Source organism: Panthera tigris, chromosome B2 (assembly GCF_018350195.1).
Source record: "Panthera tigris isolate Pti1 chromosome B2, P.tigris_Pti1_mat1.1, whole genome shotgun sequence".
NCBI classification, from domain to species: domain Eukaryota; kingdom Metazoa; phylum Chordata; class Mammalia; order Carnivora; family Felidae; genus Panthera; species Panthera tigris.
In genome coordinates, this window is record NC_056664.1 from 77,894,943 (window position 1) to 77,916,850 (window position 21,908).

Below are 21,908 nucleotides of genomic sequence, written 5' to 3' on the forward strand. Positions count from 1 at the left end.
GAGACAGAATCTGAAGCAGGCTCCAGGCTCCAGGCTCCGACCTGTCAGAACAGAGTCCAACGTGAGATCATGACCCGAGCTGAAGTCAGACACTTAACTGACTGAGGCACTCAGGCACCCCAAAGTACAAAAATTTCTAAGAATTCACCAGACAGGTCAAATAACGGTGTTGAAATAACAACAGTTTGGAAAACCAAATTCTGTACTTGCTCAACATCATCATCAATAATTAGTTGCTGTGTCTATCACTAGCATAATGTAAAGTCTCACAAGAGAGGCTCTTTTATGAACCTATACTTGCAGAGTATTCAAGACCAGGGATAACCAAGAAAAAGAATTATGACATGCATAGTTTTGGTAGTTGGCATTTGACATTATATGGATAACAAGAATTTGGCAGTGAAAGAGAATCATTTAAAGCACACAGTTTCTAAGTGGAAAAGCACTGGCAAAAAAATACATAGAATATGAAACTAAATCCATTTGAAATTACTGGGTTTTTAAGTGAATGTAATTTTTGTGGAGAAATATGTTTGCAAATTTTCATGTGCTTATTCAGAACACATTGATAGAAATGAAATACCTGCTATTCATAACAAGAAAATATTTTATTTCTTGGAACAAAGAAATTACTTTTAAGAGAGCATCTGTAAAAATGTTAATTTCCTAGAATGGTAAAAAAGTGAAAGATAAAGAATTATTTCAACTTAGGAAGTCACAGACTGATAATTCCAAAGTGAAATGAAAGACACTGTGATTGCTTCTTTAGCTTGTTCAGCAGTATGTGGTTAGACACTTGATAATGAAACTAAAACATAGCTATTTGGGAAAGATATCCAGTGAAAATGTTGAAAGTTGGTTCTAGATCTTGAAAGGACAACTGGCTTTTATCAATTCACCTGAAACAGTTTGGAATATGAAAAAGATGAATAAAATACAGACTCCAGGTCACTAAGAATGAATTGAAGTGTTAAGAGTTGCAGCAAATGAAAGACCCAATAACTTTATATTTGTCTTTTTGATCGAATGATGTGAAATTTGCAAAGAAGTAAAAGATTTTCTAGATACTCTTCACGCTGTCATTTATTTGTATATATATTAAAATTGATAACTTAAAAAAAAGGTAGATCAAAGGCAAATAGGATGTTATGTAGTTTGTCAAAAAACACAAGTTGGATATTAGTGTTTTATTTTACCGTGATGGAGAAACTTGGAATATCAGAAAATATTTGTAAGGAAGAGATTAGGTTTTGTTTCCAAAGTAGAAGCAATATTTTATCATTTGGGAGAAAGGATAAAAACTTCAGGACATTGGGAGAATGTGAAAGAATTATATTAGAAATAACTAAAAGTTTGTAACTTGAAGAATCTTCAGAGAAGAAAAAGTGAGAAAAAATTAAATCCTGATAAAATTTCTCTCATATTATGAAAATAAAGTTAATGTAAAAATTAGACAACATGTTACAAATTCTGACTTGAAAATTTGGGAGAATGACAGGAAAAGGAAAGAAACCTGGAACTACTGTTTAAATGTAAAAAAAATTATTAAAAGAAGTAAAAGCTTCTTCCTTTTTCCCAGTCTTTACCCTATGATAAAATGCAATAACTTTATAGAGTTTATATAAATACTTCAAAACTTCAATTTGGTCTGAACTTTATAGACAAGTTTGGCTGTTCATTTAGTATTGTCTCTATAGTAATGCTTTTTTTAATATTAAATATAATTTATTGTCAAATTGGTTACCATACAACACCCAGTGCTCATCCCAACAGATGCCCTACTCAATGCCCATCACCCACTTTCCCCTCTCCCCCACCCCCCATCAACCCTCAGTTTGTCCTCAGTATTTAAAAATCTCTTATGGTTTGTCCCTCCCTCCCTCTCTCTAACTTTCCCCCCGCTTCCTCTCCCCTGTGGTCTTCTGTTAAGTTTCTCAGGATCCACATATGAGTAAAAATATATGGATCTCTCTCTGACTGACTTATTTCACTTAGCATAATACCCTCCAGTTTCATCCACATTGCTGCAAATGGCCAGATTTCATTCTTTCTCATTGCCAAGTAGTATTCCATTGTATACATAAACCACATCTTCTTTATCCATTTGTCAGTTGATGGACATTTAGGTTCTTCCCATAATTTTGCTACTGTTGAAAGTGCTGCTATGAACATTGGGGTACAAGTGCCCCTATGCATCAGCACTCCTGTATCCCTTGGGTAAATTCCTAGCAGTGCTATTGCTGGGTCATAGGGTAGATCTATTTTTAATTTTTTGAGGAACCTCCACACTGTTTTCCAGAGTGGCTGCACCAGTTTGCATTCCCACCAACAGTGCAAGAGGGTTCCCGTTTCTCCACATGTTCTCCAGCATCGGTAACTCCTGATTTGTTCATTGTAGCCACTCTGACCAGTGTAAGGTGGTATCTCAGTGTGGTTTTGATTTGTATTTCCCTGACGAGGAGTGACGTTGAGCATCTTTTCATGTGCCTATTGGCCATCTGGATGTCTTCTTTAGAGAAGTGTTTATTCATGTCTTCTGCCCATTTCTTCACTGGATTATTTGTTTTTCAGGTGTGGAGTTTGGTGAGTTCTTTATAGATTTTGGATACTAGCCCTTTGTCTGATATGTCATTTGCAAGTCTCTTTTCCCATTCTGTGGTTGCCTTTTAGTTTTGTTGATTGTTTCCTTTGCAATGCAGAAGCTTTTTATCTTGATGAGGTCCCAGTAGTTTTTAATTCCCTTGCCTTTGGAGATGTGTCAGGTAAGAAATTGCTGTGGCTGAGGTCAAAGAGGTTTTTCCTGCTTTCTCCTGTAGGGTTTTGATGGTTTCCTGTCTGACATTCAGGTCCTTCATCCATTTTGAGTTTATTTTTGTGAATGGTGTAAGAAAGTGGTCTAGTTTCATTCTTCTGATGTTGCTGTCCAGTTCTCCCAGCACCATTTGTTAAAGAGACTGTCTTTTTTCTACTGGATACTCTTTCCTGCTTTGCCAAAGATTAGTTGGCCATACATTTGTGGGTCCAATTCTGGGGTCTCTGTTCTATTCCATTGGTCTATGTGCCGGTTTTTGTGCCTATACCATACTGTCTTGGTGACTACAGCTTTGTAGTACAGGCTGAAGTGTGGGATTGTGATGCCTCCCGCTTTGGTTTTCTTCTTCAGTATTACTTTGACTATTCAGGATCTTTTGTAGTTCCATACAAATTTTAGGATTGCTTGTTCTAGCTTTGGGAAGAATGCTGGTGCAATTTTGATTGGGATTGCACTGAATGTGTAGATTGCTTTGGGTAGTAGTGACATTTTAACAATATTTATTCTTCCAATCCATGAGCCTGGAATGTTTTTCCATTTCTTTGTGTCTTCTTCAGTTTCCTTTATAAGCTTTCTAGAGTATTTAGCATACAGATCTTTTATATTTTGGTTAGGTTTATTCCTAGGTATTTTATGGTTCTTGGTGCAAATGTGAATGGGATCAATTTCTTTATTTGTATTTGTGTTGCTTCATTATTGGTGTATAAAAATGCAATCGATTTCTGTACATTAATTTCGTATCCTGCGGCTTTGCTGAATTCATGTATCAGTTCTAGCAGACGTTTGGTGGAGTCTGTGAGGTTTTCCATGTCGAGTGTCATGTCGTTTGTGAAAAGTGAAAGTTTGACTTCATCTTTGCCAATTTTGATGCCTTTTATTTCATTTTGTTGTCTGATTGTTGATGCTAGGACTTCCAACACTATGGTAAACAACAGTGGTGAGAGAGGACATCCCTGTCGTGTTCCTGATCTCAGGGGGAAAGCTCTCAGTTTTTCCTCATTGAGGATGATATTAGCTGTGGGCTTTTCATAAATGGCTTTTATGATGTTTAAGTATGTTCCTTCTATCCCGACTTTCTTGAGGGTCTTTATTAAGAAAGGATGCAATATTTTGTCAAATGCTTTTTCTGCATCTATTGACAGGATCATATGGTTGTTATTTTTTCTTTTATGAATGTGATGTAATCACACTGATTGATTTGCGAATATTGAACCAGCCCTGCAGCTCAGGAATGAATCCCACTTGATCATGGTGAATAATTATTTTTTATATGCTGTTGAATTAGATTTGCTAGTATCTGGTTGAGAATTTTTGCATCTATATTCAACAGGGATATTGGCCTGTAGTTGTCTTTTTTTGCTGAGTCTCTGTCTGGTTTGGGAATCAAAGTAATGCTGGCTTCATAGATGAGTCCGGAAGTTTTCCTTCCCGTTCTGTTTTTTTGGAGTAGCTTGAGAAGGATAGGTATTAACTCTGCTTTAAATGTCTGCTAGAATTCCTCAGGGAAGCCATCTGGTCCAGACTCTTATTTGCTGGGAGATTTTTGATACCTGATTTAATTTCTTCACTAGTTAGTTATGGGTCTGTTCAAATTTTTTGTTTCTTCCCTTTTGAGTTTTGGTAGTGTGTAGGTGTTAATAATTTTTCATAGTATTCCCTGCTAATTGCTTGTATTTCTGAAGGATTGGTTGTAATAAATCCATTTTCATTTGTGCTTTTATCTATTTGGGTCCTCTCTCTTTTCTTTCTGAGAAGCCTGGCTAGAGGTTTATCGATTTGTTTATTTTTTCAAAAACTAACTGTTGGTTTCATTGATCTGTTCTACTGTTGTTGTTGTTGTTTGTTTTTTTTTTTTTTTTTTTTGAGTCTATATTGTTTCTTTCTGCTCTGGTCTTTATTATTTCTCTTCTTCTTCTGGGTTTGGGGTGTCTTTCCTGTTCTGCTTTGAGTTCCTTTAGGTGTGCTATTAGATTTCGTATTGGGGATTTTTCTTGTTTCTTGAGATAGGCCTGGATTGCAATGTATTTTCCTCTTAGGACTGCCTTTGCTGCATCCCAAAGCGTTTGGATTGTTGTATTTTCATTTTCATTTGTTTCCATATATTTTTAAATTTCTTATGTAATGGCCTGGTTGACCCATTCGTTTTTTAGTAGGGTGTTCTTTAACCTCCACGCTTTTGGAGGTTTTCTAGACTTATTCCTGTGGTTAATTTCAAGTTTCATAGCATTGAGATCTGAAAGTGTGCATGGTATGATCTCAATTCTTTTATATCTATTGAGGGCTGTTTTGTGACCCAGCATGTGATCTATCTTGGAGGATGTTCCATGTGCACTCGAGAAGAAAGTATAGCTTTGGGATGCAGAGTTCTAAATATATCTGTCAAGTCCATCTGGTCCAGTGGATCATTCAGGGCCATTGTTTCTTTACTGATTCTCTGTCTAGATGATCTATCCATTGTTGTCAGTGGAGTATTAAAGTCCCCTGCAATTACCACATTCTTATCAATAAGGTTGCTTATGTTTGTGATTAATCGTTTTATACAGTTGGGTACTCTTGAATTTGGTGCATAGGCATTTATAATTGTTAGCTCTTCCTGATGGATAGACCCTGTAATTATTATATAATGCCCTTCTTCATCTCTTGTTATGGCCTTTAATTTAAAGTCTAGTTTGTGTGATGTAAGTATGGCTCCTCCAGCTTTCTTTTGACTTCCAGTTGCATGATAGGTGGTTCTCCATCCCCTCACTTTCAATCTGAAGATGTCCTCGGGTCTAAAATGAGTCTCTTTAGACAGCAAATGGATGGGTCTTGGTTTTTTTAATCCATTCTGATACCCTATGTCTTTTGATCGGAGCACTTAGTCCATTTACATTCAGTGTTGTTATTAAAAGATACGGGTTTAGAGTCGTTGTGTTATCTGTAGATTTCATGCTTGTAGTGATGTCTCTGGTACTTTGTGGTCCTTGCAACATTTTACTCACAGAATCTCCCTTAGGATCTCTTGTAGGGCTGGTTTAGTGGTGATGAATTCCTTCAGGTTTTGTTCGTTTTGGAAAATCTTTATCTCTCCTTCTATTCTCAGTGACAGGCTTGCTGGATAAAGGATTCTCGGCTGCATATTTTTCCTGTTCATCATGTTGAAGATTTCCTGCCATTCCTTTCTGGCACGCCAAGTTTCAGTAGATAGGTCTGCTACTACCCTTATGTGCCTACCTTTGTATGTTAAGTCCTGTTTATCCCTAGCTGCTTTCAGAATCCTCTTTATCCTTGTATTTTGCCAGTTTCACTATGATATGCTGTACAGAAGATCGATTCAAGTTACGTCTGAAAGGAGTTCTCTGTGCTTCTTGGATTTCAGTGCCCGTTTCCTTCCCCAGATTGGGGAAGTTCTCAGCTATGATTTGTTCAAGTACACCTTCAGCCCCTTTCTCTCTCTCTCTTTCTTCTGCAATTCCTATGATACGGATGTTGTTCTGTTTTAATTGCATGACCTTGTTCTCTAATTCTCCCCTCGTACTGCTAGATTTTTTTTATCTCTCTTTTTCTCAGCTTCCTCTTTTTCCATATTTATACCTTCTAATTCACCTATTCTCCCGTCTGCCTCTTCGTTCCTCCCTGTGGCTGCGTCTGTTTTGTTTTGCACCTAATTTATAGCATTTTTTAACTCATCATGACTATATTTTAGTCCCTTGATCTCTGCAGCAATAGATTCTCTGCTGTCCTCTATGCTTTTTTCAAGCCCAGCAATTAAGTTTATAACTATTATTCTAAATTCTTGTTCAGTTATATTGCTTAAATTGGTTTTGATCAATTTGTTGGCTGTCGCTACTTCCTGGAATCTCTTTTGAGGAGAATTCTTCTATGTCATCATTTTGGCTAGTTTTCTGTCCCTTATGCATAAAAGCTTGTTGTGTGCTCTGCATTGCGAGCCCTGCTATATCACAGGGGGTTCATATACTTTCCAGGGCCTGGCCCTTCAGGAGGTGTTTTTTGTTTTTCGTTTTTTTTTTTTTTTTTGGAGATTGTTACTTGCTCTCTGTTGTTGTGACTTTGGTTTTTTTATTACCCTGCTTGTAGTGATATATTGGACCCTCCACCAGGTGTGCTTTGATTTGTTACTTGGAGTAGCCCTATGAAGGAATACAAACAGACAAACAGGAGATAGAAACACACAAAGAAATAAAACAAACACAAAAAACTGAAAACAAAAAACCAAAAACACAGACTATAAGTAAAGAAGAGGGTGGAGGCAGTGCTGATGGAAGAGCACATACAAAGAGAGAAATGCCGGGGGTGGGGTGGGGGGGGAGGGAATAAACGTTGTTTAGGCAGAGAGACTAAAAGGCTTAATCCAGAGAGAGAGAAAGGAAATAAAGACGGAGGTGGGGAAAACAAAACGAAGATAAAGTTACCCAACAGAGACACTATATGGTTTGATTATTCCAGAAAGAGAGAAAGGAATGTGAAGAAGGAGGTATAGAACATGTATCAAGAGAAAGGATTAAATATGTCTGTTTAGACAAACCAATAACCAGAGTAACCAGCCTAGAGGAGGGCAAGGATAAGGAGGAGAAATGTGGGGGTGGGGGGGGTGGGGGGGTGGAGAGTATATGTATATATCCAGAATTGACCTAGAGTTAATCCAGGCAGTGCTGCAGCGCTGGTATGGAGAAGCTGTCCGCAGGGCCTGTCCAGTTCCAGTAGAAACACAGTTATCTGGTGTGAAGGGGCGTGATTTGGTGTAGTCTGGACCCACCTCCACTATGGGCCACAGGACTCATCCCTCAGGCCCCACCTTGGTGGTGGTGGGGGGGGGGGGGCGGGAAACAGCGATCCCGTAGTCTCTTCTCCACGGACCTGGACCTGGTGGACTCTGTTTGAGTCATTCTCATTGTGCTGTGGGTGCAGATGGGGCAGCCCTTCTTGGTCCGCCAACTTCCCTGACCCTGCGCTTGGCCAGGATTCAAAGTCCTGCTCCGTGCACTCCGGCACTGGGGAAGCACCTCTCAGTGTAGCCTGATATGTGGTCCTGGCTGGCTTTGTCTGTGCCACCACACTTCAGGGAGGACCGCCTTCTCCTACCATGGACTGCGCTGCCAAGCCCGCAGGTTGGGGGGTGGGGGTGGTGGCAGACTAAGGCAGACGCAGGCAGGCTTTGTCTTTTCCCACAGCACTCCAGGGAGGGGGCCGCTTTCTCCTGCTGCAGACTGTGCCACTGACCTCACCCCTGAGCCCCGGGGTGGCGGACGCAGGCAGGCTTTGTTCTATTCCACCACACTCCAGGGAGAGGGCTGCTTTCTCCCACTGTGGACAGCGCCCTCCACCTAGCCACTGAGCCCGGGGGTGGAGAACACAGGCAGGCTTTGTACTGTCGCGCAGCCCTCCAGGGAGGGGACTGCTTTCTCCCACTGCGACTGTGTCCCTGGACTACCACCGAACCCAGGGCTGGCTCCCCTCCTTCCCAGATGCACAAACAGGGAGCCAGCCCCAGTCTGAAGAAAGCCCTGCAGTTAGAGATGGGATCCCTCTCATTCCCAGTTCGGGATCTTTTCTGCTGTCCAGATACGGTCCTGCACTTTCCTAACTGCTTCCTCTTCCCTTTGTCTCTCTGCCGAAGGGGATCCTTACCGTCTGTGTCTACACAGCCTGTTTTATCTACCCCAGTTTGCAATTACCCACCTATCTTTTCTCAAGTTGTCCCATTTTATTCCTGGTAGATTCAGTCTCTTTTCTTCCCAGACTCTGGGGTTCAAAGTCCTCTGGCTTCCGCACTTCTTTGAGAGACGCAGAAGTATGGATCCCCCTACTTCTCCGCCATGTTGGCCCTTCTACAGTAACGCTCTTTGCTCAGAATATGTTTAGTCTTGGCTAATTGTTGAAGAAGTACATATCATTTTATAGTATGTAGAGATGGGGGCAGAGACTCAAGAAATTTCTTGAAATTTTTAGTGTCTTTTATAATTAAGGTTCACTTACAGAGAAATATATGACTGCAACATGCAACTAATGTTTCACTTCCTCCAAATATTTTAAACATATAGTCCTACTCCTTCATTTATTCATTCATTTATCAAGTTATGTGCTCAACACTTTCAGATGTAAGAAGGATAGTCGCAAACTACAAAGATATAGGTCTGTCCTCATGGAGCTTATAGCCTAGGAGAGAACCAGATATTAAGCAAATAACTAATACATTGGTGGAATGTAAATGTAAATGAATGGGTGTAATGTAAATAGAGGATGCTGTAAATAAGTATAACAGAGGGTCTGCATTTGGGTAGGAAGGCTTTCTCTCTGAGAAAGTTACATTTAAAACTAGACCTGAAGATTGAGTAGAAGTTGTATAGGAAAAGAGCTGAGGGAAGGCAGACATAACAGTGTGTTTGAAGTACCTGAGGCAGAAAAATTCTTGATTTTTAAGGAACAACAGCAGCAAATCACTATGTCTGGAGTGTTGTGAGAAGGGGAGTGGTGCTAAGATGAAGCCGGAGAGGTCTGCAGGATATCAAGACTAAGTCTATGGGCCTGTGAGGAATTTTAGATTTTATCTGATGTGCATTAGGCAATAATTGAATGGTTTAAATCAGGGACCAACCAGTGGCAACCCATTTTGTTTTAAGAGTCACTGATCTTTGAGGAGAATGGATTTGAAGGGTGCAAGAGTTGGAAGTAAGGAAGTTTATTACAGGCCAGAGATAATGGCCTACTGTGACAACACAGGTTAAAGAGAAGTTAATGGATCTGAGTTAGTTCTGGAAGGAATATCTATAGGACTTGGTGATGGGTTTTTGTACACAGGTGATTTTTTACTTTTTTATGTTTATTTTTGAGAGAGGGAGAGAGAACATGAGTGGGGGAGGGGCAGAGAGAGAGGGAGAGAGTCTGAAGCAGGCTCTGTGCTGACAGCAGAGAGCCCGATGTGGGGTTCGAACTCATGAACCATGAGATTATGACATGAGCCAAAGTCGGACACTTAACCGACTGAGCCACCCAGGCACCCCCACGGTTGATTTTTATTCACATTAGTTCTTTGAAGTCACCATGGACACTGAATTAGTTAATACTGAACCAGTGCAACTAGAAGAAAAACTGTTAGGTTCCTGTGAGCCTCTGGTTACAATATTTTCATCAACTGATCAATATATAACCTTGTTTTATATGTGTTTCTGTTTTAAAGACACCTTAATATATGTTGATTCGTTAGCATTGAACTCAACAGCCAATAGCACTGTAACTCATGCCTAAAGAAATCTTATCTAACATCTGTTTTCTCCTTTAAGGCACATTACAGCTGTCTTGGAATTGAACAATATGCTTGGAGGCCATTTTAAACAGCAAAATCACCACCAAAAAGCCCAAGCATGTGGTAAATGTGGCATTCAATAGATTACATTTGTTTACAGTAGAAGAACTGAAACAAGAAGGCAGAGCATTGTTTTTTTTTGAGCTCAACTGGGAATGTGTGTATTAGGCAACTCAAAATTTTGGCAGCTCTGTATATGTCTGCCTATGATTGTAAAAGTGCTGAGAGTATTGATTTTGAGGTTACAAATACACTTTAGCAAATAGGTAGATTTGTACATACAGAACCCATGAATAATGAGGATCAGCTACAAGGTGAGGGAAGGGAGGCGTTAATCATATCTGTGTTTCTTAATATAAAAAGCTGGGTAGAGTGATTTTTTTCTGAGACAGGAAAAAAGCAGATTTGAGGGAAGGGGATATCAAGAATTTAATTTTGGATAGGTATAATTAGTTTTTAGTGTCTCTGAGACATCCAAGTGAGCTATGGAGAATAAGCAGGTGCACTGGCAAACACGGACATCCTTATCACATGAAGTATTTAATCTCATGGGATTAGAAGAAATTGTCAGAAGAGAGCAATCTCATAAAACTATTTTCATTTTCAATGCCTGTTGACTCCATATACTTTAAAGATTACTTTTTTCTGGACAATATACAACTAGAAACCACAGAACCTACATAAAGAAGAACACACAATAATAGATGCAGTATGTTTAGACAAATGGAGGTCAGCTTGTTTAAAAAATAACAAGAGTCAGTCTAGTGTGAAGCAGTGTCCTAGAATTTTGTAAGAGTTAAATTAAGCAGACTAGGGTAAGCATAACTTCACTCAAGTGCCCGAATTAGACAAATTAGAATATTTAGGTCCTAGGATTTTGAGTAGAGGCTGTCGTAGCTCCAGGGATTCTGGTGAGCTTGGAAATCTGAAGTCGAGTCACTCGTCTCTTGAGTCAGAACTTTGAGACTTGAAAGGGGCCAATTAATATGATCTCTGTCTAATAAATTTGACCAGACCAAATGGATCAGCAAGGTTCCAGACTCATGTTTTAAATGAATGGCCAGTCTCTCAGGAGTTGAGGTGGTAGGGAGTTTCTCTACCTAGGGAATTCTATTTGGATAGAATTCATGTTGGCAATCCAGGTCAAATGGTGGAGACTCCATTCTCTTTGGATCTTTCTCTTCCTTTTTCCCTTCCTTGGTGTAGAAGTAGTGGGATTGCATCCCTGAAACATGGGTATTATTAGTATGGAAAAAAAACCTTTGTAGGCTGGCTGGCTTGCTGAAACATTGGAAGACAATAGCTTAATTTTAATCTCAAATCTTTTCTTTGTCATGTGTGTGTGTGTGTGTGTGTGTGTGTATACGTGTATATATACACATATACATGTGTATATATGCTTACACACAGTACACATGTGTACATCACCTATACATATATATACACGTATATGTGTACACATATGTACATACATATGTACACACACATATATACATATACACACACATATACACATACAAATTCTAAATGAAATTCACTTGAAATTTTTATCTCTGATGTATTTAGGATATTTAACTTTTTCAAGGAAACATAGACTTGCTTTAGTGAGGAGTGTGATACATATTGGGGGCAACAAAAACCATGGGTTTCATTTACATCTCTTCAGAAAAAAAGTAAACACACATCTTTCAGGTTGTGGTAAGAGAACAGAAGGCAGAGAAATGCATACTTTGGTATGGTCTCCAAGAAAACAGCATTAAATGAGGAAAATACTTACTGCTATAATACATAATGTTGTAAGTTAAAACTGCCTTAGAAAAACGAAAGAATGTTTCTTGTTGTCACTATTGTCAAAAATGAATTTTGAAAACCTAATGAGCAGGCATCTAACTTCTTTCCTTTAGAAAGCAACTAACTACACTCTGAAATACAATCTGTTAATCACTGTCAAAATGTGTTATGTGAAGTGCCAAACACCTTACAAGATTGCAGCAACTAAATTTGCTGCAGACATTCAGGATTGATGGTATTTAGAGTGGCAGGCTGCCAGAGTGATCGTGTTAAGGAAACATTCTTTTCTGTCTCTCCTCAAACAGTGAGGGAAACATACAGGTACATACAGCTAATTTTCATTTCATTCGTGTACCTTTATTTTAGTTGTAGCTATTATTTCATCTTCTATTATGAGAAATCTTAGGCTGAGGGAAGATTTATTTGCCAAAGATACGTAGAAAGTGATTTGCAGTGATAGGATTAGAAGACATGTTCCCTGATCTTTAATTTTCAAATTATGAGTCTTTTAGAATAGTGAAATAATTGAGCAGTTTTTGATTAGCAGGGACAAAGATAAGAATGTAGTAGCATCGTTAGACATTTCAGTAGTCTTCAATTTTGTTTTTTGTTTTTCTCATTTTTTATTTCTAAATCTAACGTTTTACCAAGTATGCTTTTTTATTTTATTTTTTTTAATTTTTTTTTTCAACGTTTTTTATTTATTTTTGGACAGAGAGAGACAAAGCATGAACGGGGGAGGGGCAGAGAGAGAGGGAGACACAGAATCGGAAACAGGCTCCAGGCTCCGAGCCATCAGCCCAGAGCCTGACGCGGGGCTCGAACTCACGGACTGCGAGATCGTGACCTGGCTGAAGTCGGACGCTTAACCGACTGCGCCACCCAGGCGCCCCAACCAAGTATGCTTTTTTTTAAAAAAAAGTTTACATATTTATTTTTGAGAGAGAGAGAGAGAGCGAGAGAGAGAGAGAGCGAGCGAGAGCACACAAGTGAGAGTGGGGTGGAAAGAGAGAAGCTGTCCGTGCAGAGCCCAACACGGGGCTCAATCTCAAGAACTATGAGATCATGACCTGAGCCAAAATCAAGGATCTGACACTTGACCGACTGAGCCACTGAGGTGCCCCTACCATGTATACTTTATAGTCTTTCTCTGTATGTGTTTGTGCGTTTTTTTTCTGAATTATGTGAGAGGAAGTTTTATACAAGGTGTCCCTTTGTTACCTAGATTCTTTAGTGCATATTGCTTGAAACAATGACATTCCGTTACCTAATCATAAAATATCAAAGTTGAGACATCAGTATTGACACAGTACTGTTATTTGACAGACCTTAGATAATTTTGCCACTTGCCCACTAACGTCCTTTTTTAAAAGTTTACTTATTTTTGAGAGAGCGCAGTGGGGTAGGGGCAGAGAGAGGGAGGGAGAGAATCCCAAGCAGGCTCTGCACTGCCAGCACAGAGCCCAATGCAGGGCTAGAACCCATGAACTGTGAGATCATGACCTGAGCTGAAGTCAGACGCTTAACTGATTGAGCCACCTGGCGACCCTAATGACTTTAATAGTAAAATAATATTTAACTGTTCTATCTCTAGCTTCCTTTAATTTGGGACAGTTCCCCCATCTTTCTTTTTTTCATATCTTTGACATAAAGAGCATAGTCCCTTTATTTAACAGAATGTCCCTCAGTTTATGTTTAGTGAAGGTGTTCATATGATTAAATTTGTTTGTTTTTTGTTTTGGTCAGAAATATCACAGAAATGATGTCTTCTCAGGGCATTGTATCATGAGGCATGCAATATCTATTTGCTCCATCACTGGTAATTTAATTTTGATTGTTTAAGGTAGTGCCTGCTAGGTTTCTCCACATAGTTACCAATTTTCTCTTTGTAAATTATAAAGATCTTGTGGAGAGATACTTTGTGACAAAGTAAATACTGTTTCTTATAACACCTTCACTCACTAGTGTTATGGCCAGATGGTAATTTCTTAATTCCATGATTTCTTGTACATTTATTACTTAGCATTCTGCTCTGAGAAGCTTTCCTTTTTTGTCTCTGTCTCTCTCACAACATAGATTCATGAATTCATTTTAGGGGTTAGGATCCATTAATATATATTTTGATGCTCAAATTGTCCCAGATTTGGGCAGTGGGATTTTCTTGAAGCTTCTCTGTCTCTCTGTCTCTTTCTCTCTTTCATATTTTTATCAATCTCTGAGCAACTTGTTTAGCATAGCAAGGTACCTGTCCTAACCTTAAATCATATGTTTCTTCAAGAAAACTTGTTCCTTTTTTTTTTTTTTTTTTTTTAATTTTTTGAGAGTGGTATTTAGAAACCATAATCTACCCCATAATCTTCTGGGGTATCATTGCTTCTAGGCCCTTTCAGCAGAGGTAGGAAATACATGTATGTGTATACATGCACACCTATCTGTTTCTGTATGTGTATGTATGTCTGTGTGTATAACCATAAGTTATATAATGTTTGATACCTATAATTACCATCTAAGATCACAGTTCATTTTAACCTTCCCTTATCATATTTGTTCCCTTTTCTAATGGTGATGAGTCTGGCTTCCATTTTCTTAAGATATTTACTTATTTGCTTTAGAGTACATAAATAGATTCAGAATTTATAACAGCTGTGAAAAAACCTAAGTATGTAGGTGTTTTACCTTTAGTTTTAGAGCATATAGTAAAAAGACTGTGTTTTTTTAGAATACTTAGGTTAGTTCTCTTTTTCCTCTTCAGTGTAATTTTGTTATTCATTTAAAAAACTGACCCTTGTTTTGTTTGTTTTTAATCAATTTTAAGTTTTTCATCCTTGTTGATTTTGTTTATAATTTACAGTAATTTTTGGAATATGAAATTATACTTATTTTAATAAATTAGAACTGTAGAAAAAAAGGGAGTATGGGGAAGAAATAATAGATGGCTACTTTGATAAATGTTTAAAGTTTACATGGACTAATTGGTGAGTTTCAATTATATGTAATATGTGTGTATACATGCTATATACACTGTATTCCACTGTACTTTTTTTTTCCACTTAAATGTTTTATCTTAGAGTTTGTTCCATGTCAGTACATATAAATCTGTCTCATTCGTTTTAAGAGCTGAGTTGTGTTCCATTATATGGATATACTATATATTCTATTCTCTATGGATGGGCATTTGGTTTGTTTGCAGTCTAAACAAAGGTATAGTTAACTATTTTCTTACTATACTGCTGTGCACATGTATGATTACAGTCAGATCACTTTTAAATCGAAAAGGAAATTACTAAATCCTATTTTTGGGGGAGGGGACAGGTGAGCAGTTTGATGTTGCAAAAGCTCTATATGTGATTAAGTTGGTTTTTAAGAATCTTTGAGTTATAAATTACCAATTTCTAAGTTACAGTCCGAAACATAAAACAGTATAGCGTTTAAAATATTTTGGTATTTCAAACTAGTTACTACTACAAGTCACAGGAAAATTACTGATTAGCTGTGTTCTTTACTAAATGCTGTCACAGCTATTAAAACTGACAGTTTTGATTTAAACCTGTCATTTGTGGTATGAAGAAATGGAAGTGCAAACACTTTCGCATTGTCTTAGACCAAAGTCAACTTTGTATTGTTTGTTTTTCACCACGGTCTATAAAGACTCAATAAATCTAGCAGGATGTGTAAATATACATATATTTTGGGTGTTTTTAGTAATAAATGAAATACATTATATAAGACTGGAGAAAATTGTTTTACTTAAAATTATAATTTTAATTATTTTGTAGTGTTATCTAGAATAATGTAGCTGTCAAATACTTACAGATTATATAGCCCTATTCAGTTTCTCCTGTGGGGTTTACATTTTTGACTGCCTCTTTGTACCCATGTTGTAATGGGTTTAGGGTCATAGGGAGGATGTAAAAGTCATGTACCTTATGATAGGTATTTTTATCCTCAAGTGACTGCATTGGTTTTTATATCTAGCTCTCAAAGTCTTTTATGTGAGTTAATCATATTTAACTTTGCAGATAATAAATTTATAAACAAGATTTAACTTTCTTAAGCTCATAAGTAACTTGTATTTCATTTTGCACAGTGCCTTGGTAACTAGCCAAGGATTTTATGCCTCCTAGTAGTTCTCATCAGATCAGGAACTGGAAGAATGAGGCCTACTTTTGACCAAACATAGGTCAAAAAGAATTGGTTTCAGCCGGTTGATGGGAAATTTAAGGGGGGGGAGGCAGCAGCGGAATCTCTGCAATCAATGTGGAGCTTCAGAAATTTTTCAGGTAACAAAAGGTTGCACACAGATTCTATTCCAGTGATAAAAATCAAAAACTGTTTTAAATAAGAAATTTAATGGGAAAGACGATCTCTTTAAAAAAAAAATTTGTATGTGCTTTTTTATTATACATGCTTTTTTTCTTATTTAGCAATGTCATTTATAGAATGTAATACATTTGTTTTTAACAAAAGGTCCTTAATAAAGGATTTGATTTCTAAGAAAATAACAGGGCAGGAAAATGGAAGAAAAAATGGCTTTTTGTTTTTATGTGTTCCTTTTTATAGTATATTCAAGGCTGTAATATATTTAGAATTGAGTATTTTTGCTTAATAGTAAAATAATATAGGACTACTAGTGTTTTTTGGAAGATATATTGCAGTTATGTATTTTTTTTAACTTTAGTGAGTAAAGTTAAATGCAAGCTTTAAGAGCTATACTTTTTTTTTAAGAGCTATATTCTTAATACTGTTGTTAAATTAAACAGGATTTAATCTGATCAGTATTCTTATGCCTCCTAAACCTCTTTATTCTTTCTGATATATATTTTTTTAACATTTAAAAAAATGTTTATTTTTGAGAGAGTGTGTGCACGTGGGAGAGGAGCAGAGAAAAAGGGAGACAGAGGGTCTGAAGCGGGCTCTGCACTGACAGTTCGATGTAGGGCTCAAACTCACGAATCGTGAGATCATGGACTGAGCCACCCAGGAACCCTTGATGTTTCTATTATTGTAGAGCTTTTGTTTTCTTTATAAGTTCTTTTAGCATCCTCTGCTATTTTTTATAACTAACTTTGAAATATATTATTATAATTATATAATGCTATAATTGTAAGGCACTACAGTGAAATTTGAAGTTTCCAGTAGTTAGCATTCTGAAATAGCTTGGTTTCTCTAATATCTGTATTAGAGAAGGAACCAGAAAAATATACTAAAGCCTTCCTGGCAGTGAATAAATAGTAGCTCCTAAGCACCCAACGCAAATGAGAGAGCCAGAAGAGCCAAAGACCTGAAGTCAGTCTGGACCCAGTGTACTTTACTGGTTTGTCACAACGAAGGAGTACTCAGATTGGCTGGTGATGTCGCACAGGCCCTGCTTTTTTATTTTTTGAGAGAGAGCGAGAGACGGTAGGGGGAGAGGGAGACAATCTTAAACCGGTTCCTTGCTTGCCTAGTATGGAGCCTGACGCTGGGCATGATCTCACAACCATGAGATCTTGACCTGAGCCGAAATCAAGAGTTTGACACTTAACCGACTGAACCACCTAGGTGCCTCTCATAGGTCATTCTTTTTATGTGAAAGCTGAAAGTGTGATGGACAAGGTAACAAAGGACAAAAGTGTCAGGGAGAAAAGGGACCACAGCAACTTTGATTATTGGTGCAGGCATGGTGGTTATTAGAAATAGTAATTAGATACTTATGTAGTCCATATTCCAAATAGGGCATAGAGAGCCAGTGATAAAATGGCCACCTCTTTTCTGGATAGGCAATAATTCATCTGATACCATTGAAGGCTTAGAGTATCTCTAAGGGGTGGAAGTAAAATGGCATTGCCTATAGCAAGGGATTAGGGAAAGAACTAGCCACTATACTAGAGCTTGGGGAATCCAGTGTAGATCGGTGGACATGTGGGAGATGGGGACAAATGGGTATTTCTCCGTGAGAACCACTCTGAAGATATAGCAATATATATCAGTATTTTGGAAGGCATTAAAAGTACAAAAGCAGTGTCCTGTACTTCATAGTCTGTAAGATTTATATCTTTGCTATTTTGTGCTTACTAGTGAGAAGTAGGACATTAAAGAAAATGTTATGTTTTCTAATACATCATCTTGTTAAGATGGATCTTTGAATTGTACTCCTGTGGTTCCTTTTATTTTAATGTTTCTCTTTAATTTTGTTATTCAATTCTATAATTGAGGGAAAACATTCTGTGAAAAGAATAGGGTTTAAGGTATTGAGAAAGTATATAGGACATCTTAGATTTGCATTAAAAAGTAATTTAAAGAAGAGTGTCACATTAAAAAAAAGGGTGGGGGGCGTCTGGGTGGCTCAGTTGGTGAAGTATCCAGCTTCTGTTCAGGTCATGATCTCATGGTTCATGGGTTCAAGCCCCACATTGGGCTCTCCTGACAGTTCAGAGCCTGGATCCTGCTTTGGATTCTGTGTCTCCCTCTCTCTCAAAAATAAACATTAAAAAAACAAAAACAAACCGTCAAATGTTTGAAGAGCCAGTCTTCAGATACCTGGAGAACTCCACTATGTAGAATTTCTCAGTAGTGATCTTTTTGGTATTCTTTCCTTCTTCTGGATAGAGTTTGTAGTCTCCCATCAGACTGTGTGCATTATTTTTCAGCAGATAGATTTACCATTGTGGTGTGGAGCATGTTGAATTTGGCAGCAGAGAAAGACCTGTAACTAAGAAGGGTGTCTTGTTTTTATGAACTAGGCCACATTTCCTGTCATACTTAAGCATTTTCTTGCATAGGCACAGGTGATCAGTTCGACACTGGACTTTTCGCCCCCCCTTTCAGAACATGGGGAATTATTTTTGCAGCCTTTAAATATGAGAAAATTCAGTTACCATTGATTTTGTTGACCAAACATGTAAAAGGCTCATTGTGACTGTCATTAATTTTGAGTTAAAACGGATCTCCCTGCAGAAATATGGTCTTGCCCCCTTAGGATATTATGAATTGCAGTTAGGACCCTTTTGATAAAGCCCTTTTTTTGGTGTTGGTGCTTATTGTAAAACATTGTTTTATTTTTATTTTCAGGAAATTTTCAACAGGGGAAATATGAACCATATTAGCTAGTTCCTCCTGAGGAAAAAATAAGAATAGTTAAGAGCTTGCATATACATCAAGTAGCAAACTTATATACACTACAAATAGTTTTGTTGATATTAGTAAATTATTATTTCCTGCAAAATTATAGATATGTACTTCAGTTTTATGAGAATATGCTTAAATGTATTATCTATACTTCATAAGCACTTAACTGATTTACAGAGAATATTGACTTGAAATTGCTCAATCCCTATCCCAAGTAACTTCCATAACTACCAAAGACTCTTTGTAATTAAAAACAAAACAAAAACCTTTAAAAATAGATACACAACCTAATTAATTAAAATAATGAGGGTGAATTTGATGTAATGGCAGTTAAGGTGGGAGGGATTACATTAAAATTTTATAGGTAGTATTAGCAATTCCGTTTTCCTGTTATGTCATTATTTATAAATATACTTAAAAATTTTTGGAGCTTTGACCAGAGGTTGATGATGGTAAACCTAATTGTCTTATTTTCCCAAATAGAACTTGTAATTGTTTTTCTTTTATGCAGTTATGTTTCTTTTAATCTAAAATTAGTTGACAATTATAAAAACAAGTTTGCTAAGTTACATCAGTGTACCTAACACAATATGGCTATTCTGTGTGAAGGATTCTTATCAAAAGGATGCTCTTGGGGTGTCTGGCTGGCTCAGTTGATAGAGCATGCAACTCTTGATCTTGGGGTTGTGAGTTGGGTGTAGAGGCTACTTAAAATCTTAAAAAAAAAAAAAAAAGCTCTTTAATTTTCTTTCTCACCCTTTTGTTTTCAAAGAGAAACTGGTAGTCTGGGTAGATTCAAGGCGTCTTTAAGAGAAAATGTCTTGGGGAGCCCCAAGGAACTGATGAAGTTAAGTGTGCCATCATTAGTGTATGCTGTTCAGAACAATATGGCTTTCCTAGCTCTTAGCAATCTGGATGCAGCAGTATACCAGGTAAGTGGAGGTAGATGACAATGAAAAGTGAAAAGTGTAAAATCTCAAGTTAAAAAACAAAAAAAAAGTTTTTATGGTGAAAAGACTTATTAGCCCTTTATCACATTGTTTTTTTTCTCCATAATTCTATTAATATCAAATATTTGTGTCAGACAATAATGTTATGAGTTCATTAATTTATTGTTTTGTTTGTAGGTGACCTATCAGTTGAAGATTCCCTGCACTGCTTTATGTACTGTTTTAATGTTAAACAGGACACTCAGCAAATTACAGTGGATTTCAGTTTTTATGCTATGTGGTGGAGTCATACTTGTACAGTGGAAACCAGCTCAAGCTACAAAAGTTGTGGTAAGAAATAAAACGCTCACCAGAACTAAAAGAGAACACTTCCTTAATCTTATAACACTTTAGACCATCACATTGATGAATGTAGTACATTTCTTTGAAAATAATCTTTGCCCTACAGATAGGCTTTTTTTACTCCCTTATCATAATATTATTATTAATAATATAACTTAATTGTCCCCCTTCCTCTATTTTTCTGGAGGAGAATATGCATAAAATATGTTAGACATGGAAGGTACCTTAATGTAATCAATCCCCTTCATTTTATGGATGACAAAATTGAAGTCTTTTTTTAGACAAATCCCAGAACATTAAAAAAAAAGTTTATTCATGTATTGTGAGAGAGAGAGAGAGAGAGCTCATGTGTGCGCGAGTCGGGGAAGGGCAGAGAGAATCCCAAGCAGGCCCCATGCTCAGAGTGGAGCCTGATATGGGGCTCGATCCCATGATCACAGTCTGAGCCAAAATTAAGTCAGTTGTTTAACTGACTGAGCCATTCAGACTCCACAAAATTGAAGTCTCAAGAAGTGACTTGTTTAAAGTTACAGTTAATAGCTAACCTGTTACTAAAATTGTGCCAATTTCATACAGTTTGTATGTTCAAAACTTACAGGCCTCTTTTAGGCATTTTTCTCAAGAACACCAAGGGAAGTTTTCTTCATCTAATTTTCATCCTTTCTCTGAACTCAGAAAGTTTTTCTTGTAATCTTTTTGCACACATTCCCACTGTCAGTGATAGGGATTACAGGGGGAGTAGTGTTTTTACTGATATAACTAAAACAGGGCCAAAAGTGCCTTTCTAATTTTCAATTTAAGACTTAAATGGTACCTACCTGATTTTCAAAAATATGTTGTATACTTTATTAGGTTATTTTCCCAAAGAGAATTAGGAAGTGGGACTCTAGTGAATGACCTTCAGGAGTTTTCCTTTACAATCAAATACTTTCTTCACCTTTTAGCAAATAAAAGACTATGGTTCTCCTAGAGGTATGAGGCAGCTGGAGATGTATAGAGGGCGTGTGCAAGTAGGAAGTCAGTCATTTTTTATGTAGTTTCTAGCCTAAAGCTACATGGAGGGTCCCCCCCCCCCCCCCCCCCCGGAAAATGAGGTTACAATGAATGTTTATGGTTTTTACATGATATTTAAACATGCTTATATTCTGGTGGCATTTCAAAACACTGATCAAATATACACTGCACATTTAATTTAGTTGTAGACCTTGCAGAGAAAGAAATTTATTGGGAAATAAGGCAAACAAAAGTTAAATATGAACTTTAACACTTCACACCATTAGGAAAGATGTTAGGTCCACTGCACATAGGTAATTTATGTGAAAAGCTTAGTAAGCTAAAGCAGATTATTGGGCAGCTTTCCTACTTTTGGACCACTACAAAAAGTTCTTTCATATTTTAAGCAAAGTGCAGCTTCTTGTAACTGCCTCTGTTTTTTGTTCTTGTCAGAATAACTCAATTCCCTACCAACTCTATAGGATAATCCTTTGGATATTTGAGGTATCACATCACCACCCTCCAGGTCTTTTTTTTCCTCCCCATTGAGACAACCTTGTTGTTTCTTTCTGTATTTTCTAGAGATTTCTTGATTCCCTTCCTCTTGCCC

General features: G+C 37.4%; 1 protein-coding gene across 1 annotated transcript in view; it reads left to right on the forward strand.

Moving 5' to 3' along the window:
• Window positions 1-21,908, forward strand: part of SLC35A1 (solute carrier family 35 member A1) — a 33,363-nt gene that overhangs the window by 3,967 nt on the left and 7,488 nt on the right. The window contains exons 3-4 of the mRNA XM_007076917.3: window positions 19,786-19,945; window positions 20,141-20,293. Coding sequence (XP_007076979.1) covers window positions 19,786-19,945; window positions 20,141-20,293 — 313 coding nt within the window. The remainder of the gene's footprint in view (window positions 1-19,785; window positions 19,946-20,140; window positions 20,294-21,908) is intronic.